The following is an 11,758-nucleotide window of genomic DNA, read 5'->3' as shown; positions in this document are numbered from 1 at the left end:
CCTTGGCTAGTTTTTTTTCAGTTAATTTTTTTTATCTTGGAAGTGCCACCTGCCAAGTTAGCCTTTAAATTAGTACCTTTTTTTGGTTCCAGAATGCATGCAAGATGACCCAATCTGAATGAACTGTTGGTCATTTACTTTAGACATTTTAAATAATGACTGGTGAGAATTTAAAAAATCTATCTGTTAATTATTTTTAAAGCCTTTTCTTAGCCCTACCTGAAATACGTGCAGTGCAACTGAAATAAGAGAGCACATAGTTATAAAGTAGTAACAACAAAGGGCCCCGTTTTAAAGAGATGCGATGGCACAGCAAGGCTTGCACGATTTTTTTGGGGGTGCAAGTACAGAGTCACATCTGTGTCCGATTTTCAATATCAGAGTTGCACTGAAAAACTAGCCTAGTGTCAGTGCAAGGTTTTGTCTGAATTTTGTGGCTGTTTCAAGGCATTCCCTGCTTTTTTGACCCACCTCCAAGTTTACCTGCAATTTTCAATTAGTAAAGAAAAATCGCACCTCGCTGTGTTGCGTCTCTTTGACTTTGGTGCTCTTTGGGTGTGCTTTGAGTTGTTCTAAATGAGTCACAGTTGTTGCAATGAGCTGTAAAATGGTTTGTGTGAACATGTTAACATGGGGAACACAACTGTGTTAAGTTTGTAATTAATGGCGTGATTTTGACTTAATCTAGACAAACACAAATTCAAGCACGGCTAGAGCGATATGGAATTGTGAAACAAACATGGCATTACGCCTTCTACAGTTTAGAATGCTTGAGAAAGAAGGAGAAGATCCCCTGCAACTAGAGTATATAGGACCAGAGTGACTTTTCATGAGCAGTCAGATGAACATGTCTTACAGAGATACCAGCTTGATAAGCAGGCTCCAGCAGATCTGTGTTCAGAGTTAAAGCAATGCTACTGCCAGGAGCTGTGTCATAAAAGTGCATATCAAGGTTACTGCTGCCTTAACCTTTTACGCAACCGGCTCATTACAAATACCAGCTGGGGATGTTTCTGGTATCTGCCAGTCTTATTATTATTATTTATTTCTTAGCAGACGCCCTTATCCAGGGCGACTTACAATCGTAAGCAAATACATTTCAAGTGTTACAATACAAATAATGCAATAAGAGCATGAAATACAATAACTTTTGTTCAAGCAAAGTACAAGTGTGACAAACCACAATTCAATAATACAGCAGATAATAGTGATAGTTACATCAGGATATGATTAAATACAAAGTACAACAGGTTAAACACTTGGCAGATTACAGTATTCTGAAGTACAGGATTAAATGCAGTAAAATAGGGGCAGATAAGAGCAAAATAAAGCACATTTACATGAAGGGTGATAGTGTCCCAGGATACAAACAGAGGAGTTCTACAGGTGCTGTTTGAAGAGGTGAGTCTTAAGGAGGCACCGGAATGTGGTCAGGGACTGGGCAGTCCTGACATCTGTAGGAAGGTCATTCCACCACTGCGGAGCAAGGGTGGAGAAGGAGTGGGCTCCGGAAGCAGGGGAGCGTAGCGGAGGTAGAGCTAGTCTTCTAGTGCAGGCGGAGCGGAGAGGTCGAGTGGGGGTGTAGGGAGAGATGAGGGTAGAGATAGAGAGATCAGAGGAGGGGGAGGAGGAGGGAATGAAAAGGAGGTCAGATTTAGAGAGGTTGAGTTTGAGGTGATGCGAGTGCATCCAGGAGGAAATAGCAGACAGACAGGTAGAGATACGGGAGGAGATGGTGGAGTCAGAGGTGGGGAAGGAGAGGAAAATCTGAGCATCATCAGCATAGAAATGGTATGAGAAATCATAGGATGCGATGAGGGGGCCCAGGGAGCGGGTGTAGAGAGAGAACAGGAGAGGACCCAAGACTGACCCTTGGGGGACTCCAGTTAAGAGAGGGTGAGGTGTGGAGGTTGCTCCACACCAGGTTACCTGGTAAGTGCGGTTGAAGAGGTAGGAGGAGAACCAGGCCAGAGCAGTGCCAGAGATCCCCAGGTCAGCAAGAGATGATAGTAGAATAGAGTGATCAACAGTGTCAAAGGCAGCAGAGAGGTCGAGGAGAATTAGGACAGAGGAGAGAGAGGCAGCTCGGGCACACTTAAGTGAGTTGGTGACAGACAGGAGGGCAGTTTCAGTGGAGTGAGCAGAGCGGAAGCCAGATTGGAGAGGGTCAAGCAGAGAGTGGTTGGACAGGAAAGCAGAGAGCTGGCGGTGTACAGTCCGCTCAAGGGTTTTGGAGAGGAAGGGTAGGAGGGAGACAGGACGGTAGCTCTGGAGGGAGGTGGGGTCAAGGGTAGGTTTTTTGAGGAGGGGAGTGAGAGGCTTTTTTGAAGGCAGAGGGAAAGATACCAGAAAGTAGAGAGGTGTTGAGGAGGGAGGAGATGAAGGGGAGTAGAGCAGGAGCAGCAGCTTGAAAGAGGTGAGTGGGGAGGGGGTCCAAGGCACACGTGGTGGGTTTGTGACCCTGGAGCAGGGAGGAGAGGTCAGAGTCTGAGAGGGGCAAGAAGGTGGAGAAGGAGGGCGAGTTAGTAGGGGATGTAGTGGGTGTAGGGGTTGGAGCAGGAGGGGGTGTGGGGGAGGGAGAGGTGTTAAAGAGTTTGTGGATATCTGAGATTTTAGAAGAGAAGAAGGAGGCAAAGTCATCAGGGGAGATAGAGGAGGGAGGAGGGGGGGAGGGTTTAGGAGGGAGGAGAAGGTAGAGAATAGTTTACGTGGGTTGTTAGTGGAGGCTTGGATTACAGATTGGAAATAAGCACATTTAGCAGAGGAGAGAGTAGAGGAGAAGGAGGAGAGGAGAGTGCGGTAAAGGTCTAGGGCAGCAGGGAGTTTGGTTCTCTTCCATTTCTTTTCAGCAGATCGCAGTGCGATTCTTGCCGAGCGGAGCGCAGAGGAGTGCCAGGGATGGGGAGGGGAGGGGCGAGCAGGTCGGGAGGTGAGGGGACAGAGGGAGTCGAGGGAGGAGGTGAGTGAGGAGAAGAGGGTGGAGGTAGCAGAGTCTACGGAGAGTTGTGAAAAGGAGTCGATAGGAGGGAGGTGAGAGAGAGCAGTGGAGGCAAGGACAGAGGGGGAGAGAGAGCGGAGGTTACGGCGAGAGGTGATAGTGGGGGTAGGAAGAGCAGGGAGAGGGGGGAGAGACAGAGAAAAAGAGATGAAATAGTGATCAGAAAGGTCCAGGGGGGTGACAGAGAGGGTGGAGGGGCAGCAGGCCCTGGAGAAGGTGAGGTCCAGTTGACGGCCAGCTTTGTGGGTAGGAGGGGACGGAGAGAGACAGAAGTCGAAGGAGTGAAGGAGAGGGAGGAATCCAGCAGAGTGGCTGGGGTTGGAGAGATGGATGTAGAAGTCACCCAACAGGACAGTCGGGGTAGACAGAGAGGGGAGGGAGGAGAGTAGATAGTCGAGTTCATCCAGAAAGTGAGTGAGAGGCCCAGGGGGGCGGTACAGAACAATGAGCAGGAGTTGACAGGGAGAGGTTAGTTGGACTGCATGAAATTCAAAGGTATTAACAGAGAGGGAGGTGAGATCGGAGGGGACAGAAAAGAGTAAGGAGGGAGAGAGGAGACGACCCGTCCCACCTCCCCGTCCAGTGAGACGCGGGGTATGGGACAGGACGGAGAGATAGGACAGGGCAGCAGGAGTAACAGTGTTATCAGGGGACAGCCAGGTTTCAGTGAGAGCAAGGAAATCGAGCGAGAGGTGGGAGGCAAAGGCAGATATGAAATCAGCTTTGTTAGCAGGAGAGTGACAGTTCCAGAGTGCACCAGAGAGTGTGTGGGAGGGGTGGGAGAGGCAGAGAAATGAGGTTAGAGGGGTTGGAGGAGCAGCAGCGGAGGGAGGGCAGAGGAAGAGGACGGGAGGACAGAACAGGGATGTGAGAGACAGTCATAGCAGGACAAGCAAGACAAAAGGCACATTAGGAGCAGTAGGGTGGAGGGTACAGACCTGACTAGTAGATAGCTTCTTCTAGAGGCCCATTAGGTTTGGATCTAGTTGAACAGAGTCTCAGCGCAGGCCTCCTCTCGCTGGACTCCCACAGCTAGACTCCCGGCTCTTCTGTTTGCTGGCGCTTCGTGCTGGCGCCAAAATAAGCTGCCTGATTAAATGTTACACCTGCTTGGCAAAAGAACCAACTAAACTGTGTGGAAACCAATCAAATAGCAAAATCAACTGCTAATCAATTTAGCCACTCACCTGGTACTACTCACACACTAACTCAGCCAATTCAAACACCACCTTACAATGTCACCAAATGTAGTTAGATAAGTTCTTGCTTCTACCTGTACCTGTAGACTGAACTAATTACTAGATGCCCCCCCTTAAATAACTTCCTTCACTTAGCAAGGGAACTATCTGCTAACTGCTCTGGAGACAATAGTTTCACACACTTTAATGGGATCACACAACTACAGGAGCTGTGTGGAGACCAATTCAAATGCAAACTGCTCTATTCAAGTTAAACCACCCTCCCTGATACAATTTACAAATTACAAATTTATTACTCAAATAAACACACTGCCTGGGATAAAATCACACACTCCTCCCCAAATAGAAACACCAGATAATGATACTAAAATAGTTAATTAAAAAATTACTAGGAGCAGGATCAATTACCTATCTTGCTTTAGACGCTGGTTACCTGTAGACTCCCACAGCTAGACTCCCGGCTCTTTTGTTGAGGCTCTTCTGTTTGCTGGCGCTTCGTGCTGGCGTCAAAATAAGCTGCTTGATTAAATGTTACACCTGCTTGGCAAAAGAACCAACTAAACTGTGTGGAAACCAATCAAATAGCAAAATCAACTGCTAATCAATTTAGTCACTCACCTGGTACTACTCACACACTAACTCAGCCAATTCAAACACCACCTTACAATGTCACCAAATGTAGTTAGTTAAAATTACTAGAAGCAGGAACTTATCTATCTGCCTCTGTCCCTGGCTTCAATGTCTAAATGCATCTGCCAGGTAACAGATGCTTTGGTTAAGAGGGCAAATAAATCCATTGATCCGATGACATTGCGTCATTCCCGAATGAGCTATTGATTGTACGCATGTTCTGGCCACCAACTCCCCCGATCAGATGTGGATTAATAATCCTGGACCCCCGTTCTTCAGCGCTGGTTAACACCGACTCCCCCGATCAGATGAGGATTAATAATCCTGGACCCCCGTTCTGCAGCGCTGGTTAACACCAACTCCCCAGATCAGATCAGTTGAGGATTAATAATCCTGGACCCCCGTTCTTCAGCGCTGGTTAACACCGACTCCCCCGATCAGATGTGGATTAATAATCCTGGACCCCCGTTCTGCAGCGCTGGTTAACACCGACTCCCCCGATCAGATGTGGATTAATAATCCTGGACCCCCGTTCTGCAGCGCTGGTTAACACCGACTCCCCCGATCAGATGTGGATTAATAATCCTGGACCCCCGTTCTGCAGCGCTGGTTAACACCGACTCCCCCGATCAGATGAGGATTAATAATCCTGGACCCCCGTTCTTCAGCACTGGTTAACACCAACTCCCCCGATCAGATGAGGATTAATAATCCTGGACCCCCGTTCTGCAGCGCTGGTTAACACCAACTCCCCAGATCAGATGAGGATTAATAATCCTGGACCCCCGTTCTTCAGCACTGGTTAACACCGACTCCCCCGATCAGATGAGGATTAATAATCCTGGACCCCCGTTCTTCAGCGCTGGTTAACACGACTCCCCCGATCAGATGAGGATTAATAATCCTGGACCCCCGTTCTTCAGCACTGGTTAACACCGACTCCCCCGATCAGATGTGGATTAATAATCCTGGACCCCCGTTCTGCAGTGCTGGTTAACACCGACTCCCCCGATCATATGAGGATTAATAATCCTGGACCCCCGTTCTTCAGCGCTGGTTAACACCGACTCCCCCGATCAGATGAGGATTAATAATCCTGGACCCCCGTTCTTCAGCGCTGGTTAACACCGACTCCCCCAATCAGATGAGGATTAATAATCCTGGACCCCCGTTCTTCAGCACTGGTTAACACCGACTCCCCCGATCAGATGAGGATTAATTATCTGGTTAATTGTGTGTCTCTTAGTTGTGTTTTTTATGCTAATTTGTCTTTAGCACAGGCTTAACATCATAATACCTTTTTTTCTGATTTCTGCAATATTTTTTTAAGCCTTTGACACAGCATTACCTTTATCAACTATTATTTGCCATGCCTTATTTTTTCTACTTTACAATGTTTTGCACCGGGGCCTTTTCCAAATAAAGCTGATTCATTCAGCCCCGTACATAACACAATGAACCACCTTCTCTCACGGGAGGTGGGGCTGGATCTAGACGCTACACGTATCTTACTGTTAAAGGTACACATCCCAAAATATACTAATGGATCATTATGGATTACTACAGAATATGTAGTATATAATAAGACCTAAATGCCCAGAAATGTGTGCAATACAAAACTTAAAATCTAAAGCATAACAATAATACATGTACAGTATTTTCATTAGTGGTTTGTTCAGATCTTGCAAATTAACAATTTTCTTTTTCTAACCGACAGATAGGAAAGGTTCCACCAAGTCTTAAATATCAGGAAAGAAATTTAGGAAATGACCAAGTTCGGAAAGTTCTGTCTTATGCTATTTCCTATCTTAAATTAAGGGAAAATATGTTAGGAGCGCATTTTCAGTATTATCAACTGTCCTAAACTTCAGTTATGACATTCTATCTCTGAAGATAAGATAAGAATATCACTTAGGATGCTTTTGTAATATGGCCCTAGGATTTTAAATATATTTCACAGGGTGCCGTTAAGGGGTGAGAATTAGTAGGCAGACAGGACAGACATAACTCTCACTACTCGAGAACCGTGAGGAGCTTCCTCGGCGGTTTGGGAGCAAGATACCCATGAGAGCAAGAGGTTCCAGTATGGTAGGAACCAAAGAACATATAACACATGGAGAGTCCCTTTACTGCTCGGAGGACCACGTTCTAGTGGCTTGGGGAGTGTGGCTATCCATAGGGACAGAAAGGTCGCAGACCTGGAATAAGAAAGATTTAGACAGGGCCGGCACCATGTGGAACCTGTGAATAGGAGACAGTTTAGAGGCCAGAGCTAAGACAGATAGCTGACTAGAGGAGAAAGATTAGGATAGAGGGCCTATCTAGAAGCAAAAGCGGAACCTTGCTACCCAGAAATACGCGCGGCTGGCCTCATCCGGACTACGTGGGAGGACTGGATTGAAACAGGATTGAGGTGGAAAATGGAGATCGTAGTGAGAGAGGGGCCCTCTCCGACACCCTCCAAATTTTGCCTGAAGGCTGACCATAGTAAAACTTGAAGAAGGTTCAATTGAGACTGACCTCTTCTGTAAACCTACTGACATGCACCAGTATTTACACATGTCCTCTGAACATCCACTAAAAAGGCAATCCCAAAGGGTCTAGGAATAAGAATACAAAGAATATGCTCAAAAGAAAGTGACTATGTAAAACAAAGAAATGTATTAAACAAATCTTTAAAAAAGAGGATACAAAGAAAGAATTAGAGACTGAGTTAAGAAAAGTGGATAAACTAAAAAGAGATGATCTACTAGATTATAAAAATAGAGATAAAAAGGTCAAACGAGTCCCATTGGTAATGACTTACTCTAAACTTTTGCCCAATATTTCTAAGATAGTTTGGAAACACTTGCGGATTCTACATAATTCAGAAAAATTGAAAAAAGTATTTCTTAAGGCCCCAGTTGTAGCATTCAAAAGAGAAGCTAATTTAGGTGATATTTTAGTTCACAGTAAACATAAAAGAATAATTGACAAAATAGGTTCTACGAATATGTGCACTAGTACATGTAAAGTGTGTAAATACACGGACAAAAGTAAAAATATAATTAAACATAAGAACACCACATATCCACTAAAAACTAATACCTACTGTAAAAATAGCAATGTTGTTTATGAAATAGCCTGTGAAAAATGTGATGAAATAAAATATGTTGGAGAGACTGGAACAACTTTATATAAAATAATTCAGAAGCACCTTTCAATAACTAGAAATAATTTTAAAAAATGAATGAACCAATAGTACAGCACTTCACCAGTCAGGGACATGACATAAATGATGTAAAGTTTGTAGTATTAGAACAGCTAAAATTAGACAATGTGACATACAGAAGAATAAAATAAAGTAAATGGATAAATAGACTGAACACGATTATGCCAGCTGGACTCAACAGAAAATAATTAACTAATTAACTTCAATAAATATATAACATTTAAATAACTAAACAAAATTCATTCAAAAATTGTGTATGCTGATGCGCTGGGGAGGCCAAATCAAGACTGATCCTCAGAGCCAGCATTGCATGATAAAGTAATGTTAATTAGAATTAATACAGATTCAAAGACAGAAGTAAAAATGATTCACAATATATAGAACACCATTACATCATGTAAGAATAAATCATGGATTTGAATATAAACAATAACAAGTAGTTGTCATGCCGTCAAAAACCTATAAATACCTCCAATGTTTTTATTCAAACACAGGCCTGAGAAAGATTCCCTTGAGAAAGATATGTACAACATATCGAAACATATGTGTGTGTGTGTGTGTGTGTGTAATTTCTGGAAATTTGGTAAACCTAAATATAACTCACCTCTGCTTGAGATGCATTAATATATTTTTCTGTCATCCCGCTGGAACATTTCATTCGTATTTGCGTCTTTTAACTTTTGTACAGTCGAGAATCGGATGTCACTGTCTTCTAATCATAAAGTAAAACGCAAGCGAAGCACTCAATTTATAAAAAAAAATACTTCTTTCGAGATGGCGGTTTGGCTTCTATTTTCCCGTTTAAAATTGAAGCGTCAGGGCTTTTGGGCGCGTGTTCCGTGTAGCTGACGGGCGCTCGTGAGATAAGCAGGAGCAGAGCAGGGATCAACTACATCATTACCCAGAATCTTGTGCACGCACGATGGAGAGATGGGGTGCGTTGTTAAATTCACCGCTGCATGCACTAAAGTGGATTCTGTTGCCCGCACAGATCACAGTGATGATTCGTTTTCTTGTGTATAAGGGCGGGATTCGCAGAGCCTTGTGACGGCTCTGTCTGTAACAACTGAAATAATACACATCTCGAGTAACTGAAGCTACCAAAATGTAATAATATAAGCCTATGTTGTCCATTGCGCAGGAGCTCAGAATCACATTGAAGCAGCAGTCTCAGACGAGTGCATTATTATTATTAGAAGGAAAGGGTGTGATTATGGTGATTTTAACATTTTTCATTGTTAATTGGGATTCCTTTTCAAAAGGAATCCACTACAATCATATAATGACCTGTAAAGGCCTGTACGGAATCTACAGATACAGTCATTCCACTCCCCACAACAATCCTAACCATTGGAAAGCATAATAGAAGCATAGTCATTGCATGGTAAATCACAGATAGGTGTGTTAAATCATTTTAAAAACATGCTTAACAATGGTAAAGCACAGTAAATGCATAGCACAGTATAAGCAAAAACAGCAAACACATAAAAGCAATTTGCAAATCTGTTACAGAAATTTAATACTGTTGTATAATAGCTATGAGAGGATTCTGTATATACTTATCCATCAGATAATTAAACATGTAATTGCAAACTAATCTGGCTACAATATAGTAATTATAGCAATTATATGTGCTTTGGGTTCATAAATCATCTACTGATTACATTTAATTTAGTGCTGTAATTAGTAACTGGTGCTAATTCATGCTTAACAGTGGATTGATAGAATGAAGTGTAACAGATTTTCTTATGATAGTGTATTTAGGGTCCTCATTCAAAACCGGGCCCTTGGTGCCCATCTGTATTGTATCTGTCTGCCACGCCCTTGATGTTAAATATGATAACTGCTTTTACATTTCAGGTTGCAATTTCTCATAGCCGCCTATCAGCCTATACAGATTGCAGTGGGATTGCGTCTGCTAACCTGATGATTTTCTTAATATAAATACTGCTTGTGAGCACCCTCAGTATGTGCCTGCTCTGGTTTCCTTCCTTGCTGTGGTCGTCAGCGAGCGTCTGACTCGGCTGATTCTCCAGAGTTTTAAAGGTGGCATGGTTATGGTGTGGAGCTGTGGGCTGGCCTCGGATTCACACGCTGCAGTGCTGGAGTTAAACAGCAGGGGGCGCTGGCAGATACGATAAAACGGCGCTCCGCTCACACACTTGTAGAAGCCGGCTTTGTTGGTGGGGTCTTTGTAGATGCCGTCAGGTTTCAAGGTGCAGAAGCCAGGGCTGGGGGCAGGGAGAGGAACAACACAGTTTCCAACCTTTGGTTCGAAGACCTCCCCTTGTTGGCAGCTGTGGTGGATGGCGTGGCCCCCTTCACAGCTATAGAAACCCCTTAGATCTGTGGGATCAGCATAGATCAACTGTTTTGGTTTGCCCACGCAGACGTTTGGGTCGAATGCTGTGGCTGCTGGATAAAAGAAGAAAGGAGATCATGAATTTCCTCTTATCCCTGTCTTGCTTTTTACTTTGACACTTTTAGCAGGGTTCACAAAGTCCAGCTTCACACACACACACAGTTAGGCAAGATATTTAAGACAGGCACTGTGAGAAAAGCTACCTGTATCCTTTCCTGATGACAGGCCATCACCATACCTGAGCTTTCTTCCAGAAATGAAAGCTTTCATTCAAATACCCTCTCCACACTGTGCAAGCAAAGAGATTTGCATTAGGAGGTTGCAATGCAATGAGCTCACCTGAATGTAGAATCATCAGCATAGACACTCCTAGGAAATCAAACAAGGACAAAAACTGCATTACTGGACTGCAGTTTCAGGATTGCTTATGGTCTGGCATTAATGTACTGTGTGTGTGTGTATATATATACACACACACACACACACACACACACAGATCTTGCACACACTCTCATAAATCCCTAGATGTCAGGTAGACAAACATTTTCATTACTTTAAAACATGTATTTATTTAAGTTTCTTGCAGTTTTATAACAAAAGCGGAAAAGTCCTATTCATAAGATATTCAATAGTTACAAAAACAATATTTAGTAACATTATTAAACGTTAGACTCACCTCGACAATGACTACTATTCATTAAAACCTTGGCCCTTATTCACACAACTTGAAGGGCTGTTTAAAGGGAATGTTTTTAAAACTCTTTTTGAATAATTAAAATCAAGTTCGCAGGTCTGTGACACTTTTTCCAACGGTCAATTCCTTAACTACCTTAAAAAACCCTCATACCTGTGCAGAAGAGAACTGTTGCCATGTTGAAAGTCTGGAGGTTTGGTGGTCAGTCTGACTGAATGCTGTGTCAGTGAGTTGCAATCCTCCTGAATTCTTACTTTATATATCACCAGGACAAGGTAGGATTCCAACTGTAACATTAGAAAAAACACACCCACATGAATACACCCACAATGCTTTCAAACAGACTATTCAGCACACCTCAGAGTACAATGCCTTAGTACACAAAGCTCTTGGATGTATTGAACGGTATCAATGTCTTAAAGACAATCTCCTGTTGACTTGTATATAAGTCACAGACCTGCCCTGCTTTGTTTCTAGGGATACAGTTCAGACTGTATCTGCCCTTTGGGATTAGGTATATATGGAAATTAGAGATGGGGCTTTGAAGGAAATCGTGTTCTTATGGTTGATGGGTTTGTGAATCCAGCTACCCAGGACCCCCTTCCTGTGCTCTCCCGTTCCTAACATACATGAACAATACGACACGTGTATTTCGTTTTCTATT

General features: G+C 43.6%; 1 protein-coding gene across 2 annotated transcripts; it reads right to left on the bottom strand.

Moving 5' to 3' along the window:
- Window positions 1–7,829: 7,829 nt before the first annotated feature.
- Window positions 7,830–11,368, bottom strand: LOC131702788 (chitotriosidase-1-like). Of its 2 annotated transcripts, none has more exons than XM_059005034.1 (3): window positions 11,248–11,368; window positions 10,740–10,769; window positions 7,830–10,453 (listed from the first exon to the last, which is right to left on the bottom strand). In XM_059005034.1, the coding sequence occupies exons 1-3, from the start codon at window positions 11,270–11,272 to the stop codon at window positions 10,002–10,004; spliced, it is 507 nt and encodes a 168-aa protein (XP_058861017.1). In that variant the 5' UTR covers window positions 11,273–11,368; the 3' UTR covers window positions 7,830–10,001. The 2 variants fall into 2 exon arrangements, with proteins under 2 accessions (XP_058861017.1, XP_058861018.1); XM_059005035.1 differs by having other exon boundaries at window positions 7,830–10,450.
- Between the last annotated feature and the right edge of the window lie 390 nt (window positions 11,369–11,758).

Source organism: Acipenser ruthenus, chromosome 30 (genome assembly GCF_902713425.1).
Source record: "Acipenser ruthenus chromosome 30, fAciRut3.2 maternal haplotype, whole genome shotgun sequence".
Classification (NCBI taxonomy): domain Eukaryota; kingdom Metazoa; phylum Chordata; class Actinopteri; order Acipenseriformes; family Acipenseridae; genus Acipenser; species Acipenser ruthenus.
The sequence above is the reverse complement of the archived record's forward strand: the minus strand, read 5'-3'. Positions and strand labels throughout refer to the sequence as shown.